General features: G+C 36.4%; 1 protein-coding gene across 2 annotated transcripts in view; it reads left to right on the plus strand.

Moving 5' to 3' along the window:
* Positions 1 to 15705, plus strand: part of LOC106874657 (spindle assembly abnormal protein 6 homolog) — a 47048-nt gene that overhangs the window by 22358 nt on the left and 8985 nt on the right. For both annotated transcript variants that reach the window (XM_014922454.2, XM_014922455.2), the window contains 10 exons: positions 1429 to 1533; positions 3941 to 4115; positions 5673 to 5750; positions 6254 to 6373; positions 8151 to 8267; positions 9066 to 9335; positions 10292 to 10435; positions 12191 to 12316; positions 13300 to 13381; positions 14779 to 14918. In XM_014922454.2, coding sequence (XP_014777940.1) covers positions 1429 to 1533; positions 3941 to 4115; positions 5673 to 5750; positions 6254 to 6373; positions 8151 to 8267; positions 9066 to 9335; positions 10292 to 10435; positions 12191 to 12316; positions 13300 to 13381; positions 14779 to 14918 — 1357 coding nt within the window. The remainder of the gene's footprint in view (positions 1 to 1428; positions 1534 to 3940; positions 4116 to 5672; positions 5751 to 6253; positions 6374 to 8150; positions 8268 to 9065; positions 9336 to 10291; positions 10436 to 12190; positions 12317 to 13299; positions 13382 to 14778; positions 14919 to 15705) is intronic.

Genomic DNA, 15705 nt, shown 5'->3' on the forward strand with positions numbered 1-15705 from the left:
ATATATATATATATATAAAACAAATAATAAATGAGTATATGCATATATACGTACAGGTATGTGCATACCTACGCCTACCTGTATATATAGGTGCATATCTGGGTACAGGACATTGCAAACAAAACGTAGACAAAAAAATAATAATAACCAGAGTACAGAATACACACAGGCCACATAGAGAACATTTTCCTTCATCAGCTACCCCCATTCTAACACAGGCGTTCGATATTTATTTATTTATTTTATAGTACGCTATAAGAAATTACACAAGACAGATAACTCTTGAACCCAATTACAAAGTTATCTCCCTTGAAATATTTGTATTTCTACTCTCACGGATAGCGAAAGTCGTAAATTTTTTGCACCTGCTTAAAACAGCGAATCAGACCTTTGATAAATTTCTCACTAGTCATGAATATCTTCATGTTTGCTTTAACTAGAACGAGAAATAGGTATAATCTATCTGCTTTTTTCCAATACGTTGTGCTGCACCTGAGTACTCCATTCAAGTAATTTACTGAGCTAGCAGAATTGATAGCAAGTCGGATAAAATGCATAGCGATGTTTCCTCCAGCTCTTAACGTTCTAAGCTCAAATCTCGCCAAGGTTATAATTTTCTTTCATCCTTTCGAGGCCAATTTAATAAAGTACCAATTAAGTACCCTCCACTCAAAATTACTGGCCTAGTGCCAAAATTCTAGAGGACGATTATTATTATTAAGGCGGTAAGCTGGCAGAATCGTTAGCACGCTAGGCAAAATGCTTGGTCGCTTTTCGTTCGTCTTTACGTTCAGAGTTCAAATACTGCCGAGGTTGACTTTGCCTTTCATCCTTTTGGAGTTGATAAATTAAGTACCAGTGAAACACTAGGGTTGATGTAATCAACTTAACACCTCCCTCCGAATTTTAGGCTTTGCACTTTTAGTAGAAAGGATTATTATTATTAAGGCAGCAAGCTGGTAGAATCATTAGCATGCTGGACAAAATGCTTAGCGATGTTTTATTCATTTTTATGTTCTGAGTTCAAATTCCACTGAAGTCAACTTTGCCTTTCAAAACTCTGGGATGAATTCATTTGACTAAAACATTCTTTGAGGTGCTGCCCCAGCATGGCTGCAGTCAAATGACTGGAACAAGTTAAAGATAAAAGATATATCAGTGGATAAATGTTTACTATGTTAAGAGAATTAGCATATATGTCAATGATAATTCTGTTAGCATTGAAAATATTTCTTCATTAACATGCCATCTGATGATTGTCTTTCCAGCAACAAATGTGAAGTAATGGTAAAATAATCAGCTGTAACAATAATGTAAATATATATGTAGGAAGAAATTTGTGTGACTTGATATGATAAACTAAAGGCTAAATGTTAAACTTTTAATGTTTTAATCATACCAAATTCCTTCTGGTTCATTTATTGCCAGTTTGAAAACTCAGCAAGGATTATTGGTTGATTTTGGTTCCTTTCCCCAGAAAGTGGTTGAACTCCTGAATTTATGTTTATTAGAAGAAGATAAAGAAGTCCCCAAGTAAGTTGTAAAACCTCATTTATAGTTTTTATTAAATCTTTGAAATAGAATCAAGTATTGATTTATGATTTATTTAACATGTAACATGCACAAATGTTTAAGCGACTTCTTTCAAGTATATCTTTTTGGTGGTAGCAAAAAAAAAAAGGTGTTCGTTTAAATCTTTAAATGCACCTTCATTACATTTACCATAATAGAGTAGAAAAGAAGAGACTGTCAGGGATTAGTACTTAAGACTTTGATTTTTAGTTTTAAGGTTAGCATATTTTATGGTAAGTATATTTGTATCTTCAAGTGTATCTTGAAAAATAACCAAATGCCCAATGGCAGCACTAGTGGATGAAGATCTATGATCTCAATGATTATACTGGTAGCAGAGGGTAATGTCAAAAAGACAAGTCAAACTGCATCAGAGGCATTTCCTTGTTGAAGAAAGAAGTACTTGAAAATGAGAAGGAGCCACTACTGCTAATTATGTGTCTGCCTTCATTATGGGTCTGGAGAAAGCAACTCAGAAACATTTCAGAGAATCTCTGTCCTAATCATTACATGGAGTATCTTGAATGGTTCCCAGGAAACATAGTTGACCACTGGCCTTGTGTTCTATCTTGCCTAAATTATACACACTAATTGTTGACTAATATTGTCTAATTATCATGAGGTTTCATCATATGCTGACATGGGCTGGATGGCTTGATGGGAGCTGGCGAGGCCAGGAGTCATACTAGGTTCCATAGTCTGTTGTAGTAGTTAATCTTGTAGCCCTGTTAGTAGGTTATTGGTGTAATTCAAGGTGCTGCTGGTACCCCCCCCCCCAAAAAAAAAAAAACCAAGGCCATTTAACTGATTGATAAAGGTTCATTCACCTATGTTACCACTGTTAGCTCATGCTTTTGTTGTTTCTTCTCTTTGCCCCTTATAGCAATTCTAGCCCGGCTACTTTTTTTTTTTTTTAACTAGCCATCCTCTTTAACTGGACCTACTTCTTCTGCTCCTGTCCTATTTTTAATATGTTTTACCTCCTAGACACCACTAAACACTGTCTATTCCTTCTATCTCAGAATTACAATCTCATGGAATTCTCTTCTAACCTATATTTTCCTTAGAGACATCGAACTACAGATATTCAACATCAACCGCATTAATTTGTGAGACTGCAGAAGTCATGGAAATTGACCTAATTACTCTGATTATTTTGTAGTAGTAGTAGTCGTAGTAGTAGTAATAATCCTTTCTGCTTAGGGTACAAGGCTTGAATTTCAGGGGTGGGGTCTAAGTCAATTACATCAATCCCTGTCTTCAACTGGTATTTATTTTATCAACCCAGAAAGGATGAACGGCAAAGTCACCCTTGGAATAATAATAATAATAATAATAATAATAATAATAATAATAATAATAATAATTAAGGCAGTGAACTGGCAGAATTGTTATACTGGGTGAAAATGCTTAGTACTACGTTCTGAGTTCAAATTCTGCTGAGGTCGACTTTGCCTTTCCTCCTTCTGGAGTCAATAAAATAAGTACCAGTTAAGCACTGGGATGATGTAATTAACTACCCCCCCCACTTCTCTGAAATTATTGGCCTTGTGCTAAAATTAGGGCATCCAGCTGTAGAAACTCTGCCAGATCAGATTGGAGCCTGGTGCAGCCATCTGGCTCGCCAGTCCTCAGTCAAACTGTCCAACCCATGCCAGCATGGAAAGCGGATGTTAAACAATGATGATGATGATAAATTTTTGCCTATTTCCTCGAGAGTGAGCATTGTAGAACATGTCAAATTGAATCCAATAGATGTTTTCAGTTCCCAGTGCCATAAATTCTTTCAGTGATTTTTCATTTAGAATTTAAACACTTTTGTTATTGATTTTGTTATAGTTGTATAACATTGGGCGTTAGGCAGGGCATCCAGCTTTAGAAAACATGCCAGATCAGATTGGAATCTGGTACAGTTCCTCAGCTTGCCAGCTCTGGTCAAACCATCCAACTCATGCCAGCATGGACAATGGATGTTAAATGATGATGATAATGATGATGTATTCTACCACTTGCCTGTAAATGGAGGTTGAATTCTGGTTGGCTCCAGTATCTCTTGGTGAAACTACACTGCACTGGTTTCTTATTAACTCCTCTGAGCCCACTGGAGAGGACTTGCAGTGTAAGATAAGGAAACACTTATTTAACTATACAGTACTCTTCCTGATTATCCTTGAGCTATATTTAGCACACACACATTCATATATCTAGTGTACCATTTGTAACTAAATGACTTGGGGCCTCAGATGCATATCAGTTTCAGCTATGTATCTGATGGTGTAAATTTTAGCCAAATATGATCTCTATGTATGTTTGTCTCATTATTGATTTTTTTATTAATATTAAAGGCTATTTTTCTGTTTTTGCTTAGATTCATTTTGCAGCTATTGAATCAAGGTGGAGTGAATCAAATTCGGCCGATAGCTGTTTTAAATATTGTTGAGACCAATCCATTTAAACATTTGACTCACCTTTCATTGAAGTTTCTACCTGGACAAGATAGCGATGTGAAAAAATATCTTGCTGATTGCTTGAAGCAGCTAAAGGTACTGTTTATCCTGCTGTTTTCTTAACATTGGTATAACTACATAATTCAGCGCTTGGAAGTCTCAGTGGATAGGCTGCATATGTGTGCAGAAGCAATGTGTTCACATCTCATTGTTACTTTATTTCTTGATTAAAGGTTAAGGTTTGACTTGATTTGAACTTGTCTCTTAGTTTAATCCTTTAGCTTTTAAATAACTCTTGTCAAGTGTAATAATTGTTTATTCTCATTCTTCTGAATTAATCATGTACTAACTTGTAGCTTTGTGTTGTGATTTTGATGATGTGATTGTTTATTTTTAGAATGACATTGTAGGGTTGGTGTGAGATGCTGGATCTGGCTGATTTGAACGGGCTGTATATGGTCGGTTTAAATGCTAAATTCTAAAGGGTTAAGGCAGCATATCTGTTTAAGAATTTATGGGATTTGTAATTCTAACAAAGTCAATGAAGAGACCTTACAGTGGAGTCCTCTGGCATTCTCAGTCCCCAAACCACATCCCTGTTCACCACTATCAGGGCAGAAGTGGCTATCTGCAAGTGTGAACCCTGTACATCTCCTTTGCCATCCTCCAGGGCAACGCCTTTTCCATTTTGTCTGCTGGGACCATGAGGTGGCATAGCTTAGTTTATCTGACTATAAATATCTACCCAAGTGAGGATTATCTCCCAACACCAAACAATAAAAGTTGTATAATTTGTCAGTTTCATTTGCTTGTCATGATGTGCACAATTTCTGACGTTAACATAGATAAGGCAATCTGTTATCTTTTTATTTGTGTCAGTTATTGAGTGTGACCTTCCTGGGGTACTGCCTTGAAGGGTTTTATTTGAATGAATGAACCCCAGTACTTTATTTTTTAAAGCCTGGTACTTATTCTGTTGGTCTCTTATGTTGAACTACTAAGTTATGAGGATTTAAATAAACTGACACCAGTTGTTAAAGTGGTGGTAGAAGACACACTACAAAAACGCGCTCACACAAATATGTACATATTTATATAAGTATGCAACAGGCTTCTTTCAGTTTCCATCTACTAAATTTACTCATAAGGTTGGTCTGTGGCTACAGTAAAAAAACACTTGTACAAGGTGCCGTGCTGTGGGACCGAACCTGGAGCCATGTGATTGGACAGAAAATGCCTGCACTTCATCATCCTCATCATCGTTTAATGTCTGTTTTCCATGCTGGCATCAATTGGACTGTTTGACTGGAGCTGGTAAGGCCAAGGGCCACACCAGGCCCCATTGTCTGTTTTGGCATGGTTTCTACGGCTGGATGCCTTTCCTAATACCAACCACTCCATGGAGTATACCAGGTGCTCTTAACGTGGCATCAGCACAAGAACTTTTTATATGGTACGAGCACTAGTAAAAAAAGAAAAGATTACCCCTTTAGTTTGTTCACCGATTAATTGTTAACTGAAGATGGTAATCTTTTGTTGTGTTTCACTAAATAATTGCATTATGGAAAATACATTTACATGTTTAAAGTTTATAGCATTTTTATTATCAACTTATTTATAACTTTTTGTGTTAACTTTGTGTCTTTCATTCAGGAAACCAATGAATTATTACACCAGCGCCTGGAACACACAAACACTGACTTATCTCAACGTCTAAAACAGGCTGAAGAAGTTAGTCCATATACATTTTATTTTGGAAATTTTTTTTCAATTAAAATAGCTCCAGATCTAACACGTAACACTTATACTCAATAAACTTCCCTTAGTACATACATCACCTGTGTGCTATTATGTCTAACACCATTACAGATGATATTATGCATCACTCCTCCTTAGTCTTTTGTACATTCACTGCTTAAAAATTTTTCATGAAATCTTTCTTTATATTCATTGACCTTAAATTTGTTCAAGTTAAACATAAGCCACATCAGCCTCACTAACCTGGGAGGACCTGCAAAGATTGTGAGAGCAAATCTTAGTTCTCATTAGGTAAAAATTAAATTTTCTTTCTGTAGGAATATGAAGAAAACCTTTCAAGTGAAAAATTAAAAATGTTTGAAGTAACTGAATGACACACACACACAAGCACACACACACACACACACACGCACGCACACACACACACATCCATCTCATTTACATGGTATGTATTTGAATTTTACTTTGAATTGCAGAAACTATCAATAAGAACAACTGAACTGGAAAGTCTTAAAACTGAATGGACATGCAAAATTAATGAATTAACTGCTAATCATAAAGAAGAGCTGAGCCTTGAGAAAGAGCAATGTTTTGAGGTAAGACTCCCAAACACTCAAACTAATGAATCTGAAACGATTATCACAAAATGTCTTCTGTCTTAATATTTGAGATGATTTCTTGTTCCTTTAGCGAAGCCTTTGTTTTTTGTTATAATTTGATTTTCTCTTGAGGAAGAGGGATTGGGGGCATAGCCATAAAGGATATGCCTGTATGTATGGATGGCTGCAGTTTTACTTAGCTTGTCATGTCTTCTCAAGTACAGCAAATCGCTACAAGTCCCAATCCCTTGTCATCTCTTCAGTGAGGCCCAGCGTCTGAAGATCCTTTCTCACCAATTTGTCCCATGTCTTCCTGAGTTCACCCCTTCCTCAGGTTCCCTCCACAATTAGAGATCGGCACTTCTTTAAGCAGCTGTTCTCATCCACGTGCATCACATGACCATACCAACATAGTCTTCTCTCTTACACACAACATCAATGCCACTTAGTTTTCCTTGTAAATCATTTACACTCTGTTGTATGTGCACACTGACATTACCCATCCAGCAGCACATGATGACTTCATTTCTTTCAAGCTTTTGCACGGCCTCTGTAATCACAGCCCATGTTTTACTGCCATGTAGCTTAGTTGTACAGACACAGGCATTGTACAATCTGCCTTTCACTCTATTAAATTTTGCTCTTAGGATGGCCAGTTGTTTTAAACATAGTCATTTTGCACTTAACCCTTTTGATATCAATCTGGCTGAAACTGGCTCTGGCTCTGTAGGACAAATGTCTTAAGTTCTGAATTAAAATCTTCCACCAAACCTTAGTCACAATTTATGTTCCTAACACTAGCTTAATGATAACTAAGTTATTTTACTAAATTCTTTGTTATATTTAAAGTAATTAAAAGAAGCACAGGATATCTCAAAATAAATACAATAATGAAAGGGTTAAAATATTAAAAAATGCCTTGCTTAGTGAGTGATAACTAGATCCGTTCACCATTCTGTATAATGCATCATTTTTATGGCTTAGTGTTTTTACAACTTGTTTATAACAGTACCAACTAAATCATGAAGTGTTTCATAACCTTTGTATACATTTATGTACAATAATTCATCAAGTTGGTGTTTTGAGAGATAAATCCTTGTGTAGGATGTTAGTCTATTATATTTTTTACTTGTTTTAGTCATTAGACTGTGACCATGCTGGGGCACCACCTTGAAGAATTTTAGTCGAACTTATCAACCTCAGTACTTATTTTTTTGTGAAGCCTTGTGCTAATTCTGTTGGTTTCTCTGTCTCTTTTACGGGGACATGAACATACCATCATTGGTCGTCAAGCAGTGGTGGAGGACAGACACATAAACAAAGATGTACACACACATACAAACACACACACAACGGGTTTCTTTCAGTTTCCATCTACCAAATCCACTCAGAAGACTTTGGTCGTCCTGAGGCTATAGTAGAAGCCGTTTGCCCAAAGTGTCATATTGTGGGACTGAACCTGAAATCATGTGGTTGGGAAACAAACTTCTTACCACACAGCCATACCTGCACCTATCATAGATAACATTTCCAGAAGATTTCATACAACAACATCCTGAAGTGAGAACCTTTAAATGAAATGCTCAGTTGTGGACTGAAGCCCTGAGATAGTTATCAAATTGAGCTAAGTTAACGAAAGCTTGTAGATCAGGTCCAAACTCATGACCTCAACCAACCATCTATCTTACTTCTCTGTATCTATTCTATATTCTCCTCTTCAATTCTATTTCTCACTCTCCTTTATTTTATTTATTTATTTATTTTGTGTTTCCAGATAAAGAACAGCTGTCAGTTGAAATTGGAGAATGAACGTAAAGAGCTTGAACAGTCTCATATGAGGATTGTAAAGCAGATGGAGGCAAAATTATTTGAAGCTGAATCCTCCAATAAAGTATGTATTTCTTGGTTTTAAACTTCAAAAATTCATCTGTTTTCTTGTTATTTCTCAAGCATTTTAATTAGGGCTTTCATTGCTTTCTTTAACCCTTTAGCATTCAGATTATTCTGTCAAATGTTATGCATATTTATTCACACTTTTGAATTAATCGTGCATTATCTCACAGCTTGCTGGTTCCCTGTGAAACCATCCTACCCATGCTAGCATGGAAAGCAGATATTAACTAATCATAAATAAATGACTGAAATAAACAGATTTTGTGACAGGTTTCAGTTCCCAGTTATAATTGTTTCAATTTTGTCTTTATTTTCTTTGCTAACATTCTTGAGAAAGGTATTGATGTTACAGTATTAATTCCCATAAGAATATACTCTTGGATGCTTATCATTGAACAAGATCTCATAATCCAAGATTTCAGTGGTTTATAATCAACATAATATTTCTTTATGTTCATCTTTACCTTATAATATTTTTTACCTCACAATAATATCAAGCCAAGTGAAATCATTGTTGTGGCCAATGCCGGTGTCATATAATTGGTACTTGTGCCAGTGGCATGTAAAAAGCACCCATTACTCTTGGAGTAGTTAGTGTTAGGAAGGGCATCCAGCTGTAGAAGCCATGCCAAATCAGATTGGAACCTGGGGCAGCTCTCCAGCTTTCCAGTTCCAGTCAAACTTTCTAATCCATGCCAGCATGGAAAGCAGACACTAAATAATGATGATGATGATGATGATGATGATGATGATGATTAGTATTAACAAAAGTTTTGGTTTATTTATTTTTTTAAAGGAACTACAAGATAGGAAATACAAACTGGAATCTACTCAGCGTGAATTACGTGCTCATTTGAACTCAGCTGAAGAACAACTACAGCTTGGTAAAATAGAAATTCAAAATCTACGCAAACAAAATGTGTCGATGGATGCAAAACTTCACGAGCAGGAGAAACTCATCAACCAACAATGTACTCGCATTGCTGTTATGGAACAGGAATTGAAAGACAAGGAACAAGTGTTGGCTAAATCTTCTGATCTTTTAGGTTCAGAGCAAGACCAAAAGGTAGGAGAACTGTTCTTTAGAAAACAAACAAAAGTAGTGCATGGAAACAGTTAATTGAATTTATTCCAGGGTATCACAGCTTCCTATTTTTATTGACTCCTCCCCAACTTCCTACCATGTTAATGAAGGATAAAATCAGTAATATCATTAATATAGTTTGTGAAGGCACATGGCTCAGTGGTTAGAGCATCGAGCTTACGATCGTGTGGTTGTGAGTTTGATTCCTGGACTGGGCTGCGTGTTGTGTTCTTGAGCAAGACACTTTATTTCATGCTGCTCCAGTTCACTCAGCTGTAGAAATGAGTTGCGACGTCACTGGTGCCAAGCTGTATTGGTCTTTGACTTCCCTTGGATAACATCGGTGGCATGGAGAGGGGAGGCTGGCATGCATGGGCAACTGCTGGTCTTCCATAAAAACAACCCTAGGTTGTGTGTTCACTGGTGAGGCGACTTTCCGCTCAGACTTGTACCCCGGAGGGGAACCTCTTAGGTGCACCCATGGTCATTCGTGACTGACAGAGTCGAGTTTCCAGTTAGTTTGTTACATATTGAATAGTTTACATCCATTTATCCTTCATTCTATGATCAAAAAGGTTCCAGTCATGACCATCCCATTTGTTTTTTTTTAAATAGGATTATCTTCTTGTTTAAGTAAGTAGGATTTGATTTGAAGGAGATTTCATTGTTTGTATTTAGAGGCTTCCTGATTGAATCATAAACACCATTGTAAAACTGATTCATTGGTTTGCAATGTTGAATTTATTCCTTCTTTTAGAAAAACCAATTTGTAATAGACCAGTATCCTTTTTGGTAGGCATTTCTTTTACATCGAATTAACCTTATGGAGACTGGAGTTGAGCATTAGTTGTATGGATCCTTCTGATCTAAAAAAAGATTAGCTTTCTTTTTTCTTTTTTTTTTTTGTCCAATTAATAATCTATCTTATGTAATTTCAGAAAAGATATGAGGAGGAATTTGAATTAAAGCAGCGTGAAATTTCAAAGCTGGAAAATAAAGTCAAAGCAATATCTGTAGAAGTAAAGAAAGGCAATGAGATAATCCGTAAACTACAGTCAGAGAACAAGAACTATCATGCCAAAGTAAGTGTCTTTTTTAACTGTAGGAGTCCTGGTTAGTTATTTGTATATGGATTGGGATCCTAGAATTCTTCTAAGTTTAGAATTCTTTTAAGTTTTTACAACTCATAATGGTTTGTTTTTCTGAACTTTTTGGCTGTTTAAATCTTGAACATCTTAAAGCCAACACTTTGCAATTTTGCTCCATTGTTACCATTGGGTATAGTTTTTTGTGAAAACATGAAAATGAAGTTATGTGTGAGATCTATGAGGTACATGATAATCTTGATGATTTTTAGCTTCTGACTTCCAGACATGTAGCCCTGCTTAGTTGTATAAATAGACTCTTTATTTTGAATATGACACTATACTCTTGTAATGCAAGTAAATAGAAATAAATAAGAATACTTTGTAAGGTGTTAGGCATGTGCAGAAATGGAATTTATTAATTGTTACACTAAGTACAAATGGATTATGAGTTCAGGCCTAATGCAGGTGTTCTAATGTTTTTCTGGGCAGAACACTTTGATTATGTCTTGCAAATAAGTCATCTCTCTCCAAAACTATTGACCATGAACAGTGATTTCAGTTATGAAAAATATAATGGCAAGAGTACACTGGTATATAGAATATAATTATCTGAAATTGCAAGGAGTTAAGAGCAAATGAATAAAGACTATGCTGCAGAGTCGGATTACTGGCAACTTGATCACACTGGCTTGCTTGACTTCATGCTCTTGCTTGATGGGGCTGGGTGGGTCATCCCAGGTTAGTGGTCCTGGAGTCGTCATCATGTGTAGAGCTGACCAGGTCCACCAGTGCTTTCTATTCCTGGCAGTCTTGTGTTAGCCTCTCTGCATCCTCTAAAGTGACGTGTAGTCTCTGGAGGTCTTCCTCAATCATGTCCAGCTATCTGGTTGGGTTGGGGTGGGGGCATCCTCCAAACTTCTTCCAGCCTGCAACTGCTGCATTGAATGAGAGTAAAGCCCTGGTATTCTAAATACAAATTGTTTACTACACTAGGGCATATGTACTCTAGTTGTAAACTTACCATCATTCTGTGGGACCTACACATAGAAGAGAGCTTGCTATGTTCATGTCACAACTACACTCATATTGAGAACCTACCGCCATCCTTACAGCACCTACTCTTACAGCAGGACTTTGTCACAATCTCATGGTACCTGCACACACAGTGGGATTTTACAACATCCTGATCAGTATAAAGTCATTTACTGATATGCTCCAGCTTTTTGCTCTCTAGCATACTGTATCTGTCTCTGCTGTTTTTACTACTACTATTATGGCTTCTGCTCCTTTTAGCTGTCTGGGCTTATGCCACCTCCTCTCATGCCAGTCTACTCATCTTTCTCCCTCTCATCACCCTTGTGTGTCCTACTGTCTAGGCTTTGTATTAAGTACTATACCTGGTCCTTCCTTGCCAGAATATCAGCTCCCTGGAACTTTCTCCTTGCTTGTGTCTTCCCTGAAGTGTTAACTTGCAACTTTTCAAGAGAACCATTAATGGCATCAATCTTAATGGTTTCTTAGAGCCTGCATTGCCTATTCCTCCAGATCCTACCAGTAGAAAAAAAAATCATAGGCCGTGATAATAACTACTTACAATAAATACAACCACCAAATCCAGTATATCAAGATTTTTTAACTTCATGTTTTACTGTGTATACCATGAAAACACCAATCCAGCATCCTTAGAGGATCTAGTATTGCAGTGAATACATTACATGTAAACTCTGCATGTGTGTGTGTGTTTTCCAGGTGAAACTCAGAAGCCAGATAGCTTCAGAACAGGAGAAGGTGATTTCCGAAAAAGATGATTTGATAGAGAATATGCAGGTAGAGTTGAAGACATTGAAAGAGAACTCAAGCAAGAAGGAAGATGAGGTTTGCATTTTTTTATCATTCACTTTATGAAAGCAAGAGATAATTACATGATGTGATTTTATAATTTCAGTATTTATACACTGGGAAGCATATTTATGATTATGTTATGATAGCTTGTGTGTGTGTGTGTGTGTGTGTGTGTGTGTAGGTTTCTTGGTATAAATGTGAGAAATATAACTCAGTAACATAGTGTATATATATTTATAGCTATGTTCTTTAGAAGGTTGCTTCCTTTCATATTCACTCCCAAATGAAGAGAAAACCCTTTGAATATGTTTTCTCCTGCATTGAGAAACATATCTCACTTCTCTCCTCTCCCAAATCATTGTCCTCAATGACTTCAATGCTCACAAATTTTCACAGCCTCTCAAACTTGTCCCTCACTGATGCTGCTGCATAGAAACCAAATCTGGTTTAAGTGTCAACGGAAAGTTCTCTGAGGTTACATGGCTGAGAGGTCTTTCAGCCTCTGTGTTTTCCTTCTCTAAATTGCTTTTTGCCGTAGTATTTACCTAGCACTTATTTTAAAGCTTCTTATCACTAATCTGTGTTGGATTCTATGTTTATCATTTACATGAGAAAATAAGACCTTATTTCGTTTTTGTATGTGGTTTGCAAGATTCTTTATGTGAATTCGTGTGTTGAAGCATATTTTATTGTCTGGGGAGAGTCATTCTCTTTTAGTGCCTTATTAATTTAACACACTCACCGGTCTGAGTAAATGAGTGGAAATCAGACCAGTGAGTGTGTTAAATTAATAAGGCACTAAAAGAGAATGACTCTCCCCAGACACAATAAAATCTTAGTTCTTTACTTCCATCTAGCCGAAGTTTTCTCTGTGAAAGTATCAAGTTCTCTTTACAAAACAGTTTTAGGGACAAAATAAATAAAAGACTTTTAAATTGATATTGTTATTGCAAATTTAAATATATTTATATATTTTGTCTAAAACATTTTTTTCTTGTAATTTTTTTCTCATTCAGAATGAAAAACTCAAAACCAATTTAGAAAATGTTACGAAAAAGTTAGAAGAATGTAATGAAATGCTGAAAACAAATGAGAATGGTATGTATGACTTGTTTGGCTATTCTTCATATCAAAGAGTAATTAGATTTAATTTTAATTTGTTAGAAAATTCATATAATTGTCTGTTCAGTTAGGATATGCAATGACTTAGACATGTAAGACATTCAGTAAAGTCGTTGGCATTAGAAAAGGCATCCAACTATCAAAACCAAGCCAAAACAAATGACTGGGGCCTGGTGCAGCTCACCAGTTCTGGCCAAACCGTCTAACCCATGTCAGCATGGAAAACACGTTAAATGATGATGATAAATACTAATTTAATGTACATTAATATACATGAGAATACCTGCTCACCTCAGCTTAATTGTTATTGTTCTCCTTCTAGCTGAAGGGGTTTTTGCTTTGCAAGAGCCTTGTGCTGGTGCCATGTATAAAGCACCACTGCTTCTGTCACCTAAGAATTACTCATGCCAGTGCCATGTGCAAAGCACCCATGCTGGGCCAGGTAAAAGGCACTGAGCACACTTTGTAAAGTGGTTGGCATTAGGAGGGGCATTCAGCCATAGAAACCAAGCTAAAATCAGACTGGAACCTGGTCCAGTTCTCCAGTTTGATAGCTCTGGTCAAACCATCCAACCCATGGAAAACAGACAGTAAACGGTGATGATGATGATAACATCCATAGGTCTATCAATTTGTTTGTGTGCCAGTTCAACCAACTAACTCTTTAGTGTTGTATACACAACATCTGGTTATGTATGTGTGGTGTCATGTATGCCATACATCATTGTATGTACAGCATCTAATGTTGTGTTGGTGTCATTACTGTGTTCATCATCTAATATTATAAGTGCAATATCTGCTGTTGTATGTTCATCATCTATCATTGTATGTGTATCCTCTGGTGTTGTATATGCATAATCTTTCATTCTGTGTGTATCATATATCATTGTATGTGCATCATCTATTGTTGTATGTACCACCTCTGGTGTTGTATGTGCAGTGTCTTTCACTATATGTGCATCATTTATCATTGTGTATGCTTCATCTGTCATTTTATAGTCTCTCTGGTGTTGTATGTGTATCATCTAGTATCACATGTGCAGAATCTGGTGTCATACATACATCATTTATTGGTGTATATGTTTATCATCTGGTGTGGTGTGTGTATCATTTAGTATGGTATGTGCATCATCTGATGTTGTATGCATACTATCTGTCATAGTACATATAACGTCTGGCATTGTATTTTGATCATTTATCATTGCATGTGCATCATTCAGTGTTGTGTGTATAGTATCACGTAGTATTGTATGTATGTATAGTATACATCGTCTAGTATTGTATGTATGGTATACATGTCTCTGCAGCATGCAGTGTTTGACATTGTGAAATGCTCTGTGTTGGTAAAACATTGCTAAAATCTTCTATTCTAGTGATTCAATGGCTCAACAAGCAAGTTAATGAAGTCCAGCTCTCTAATAGTGGCCGAACAACAACATTTGAAACTAGTCATAACAGCACCCAATCCACTGCAGGCAGTGGAGTCTTCAGAAATCATGTTGCTATGGCTGCAGTAAGTGCTTTTTTTTTATCTTATAATCATTATTATTATTATTTCATTTTTCATTTTTAAATATGCTTCAAATCCCTTGAATTGGGTTGTCATGGATTTCCTGTCACTCAATATTTTATTGATATTTAAGGGTACAAATTGGTAGAGAGGCCGTAGATGGCAAGATCAAATGTGCATGGATATTATAGTGTTTGTAAGGTGGTGAGCTGGTGGAATCATTGGCATACTGGGAAAATGCTTAGCAGCATTTCATCTGTCTTTATGTTCTGAGTTTAAATTCCACCTAGGTCAACTTTGCCTTTCACCCTTTCGGGGTTGGTAAAATAGGTACCAGTCAAACATGAGGGTTGATGTAATTGGCTTAACCCTTGCTCAGAATGTGCTGGCCTTGTGCCAAAATTTTGAAACCAGTATCATAGTGGGTTGTAAAGCGAAACATGACTGAAGCAGGTTACCAAAAGTAAGCTTTTTTTATCAAAGGCTTCTGTTTTTTTTAGTCAGGTAAACAATTAGGACAGATTTATCTAACAAAAAGAGTCACCCCAAGAACATAGACATTAAATGAAAAATGATCCCAGTGTTCTACTGGTAACTATTTACACTATAATATTTATATATTATTAGACAGATTTTTCAAATGCGTGTTAAATGTGTCTGTCTAGGTACTCAGCACGGTACTAGCGAGGAGTGTCAACCTGTAAATTGACACCCTATAAACCAGCTGCCTCTCTTTGTTATCTTATGAAAAGCTAATGATATTTTATTACTCTCTTTTACTCTTTTACTG

Source organism: Octopus bimaculoides, chromosome 7 (genome assembly GCF_001194135.2).
Source record: "Octopus bimaculoides isolate UCB-OBI-ISO-001 chromosome 7, ASM119413v2, whole genome shotgun sequence".
Taxonomy (NCBI): domain Eukaryota; kingdom Metazoa; phylum Mollusca; class Cephalopoda; order Octopoda; family Octopodidae; genus Octopus; species Octopus bimaculoides.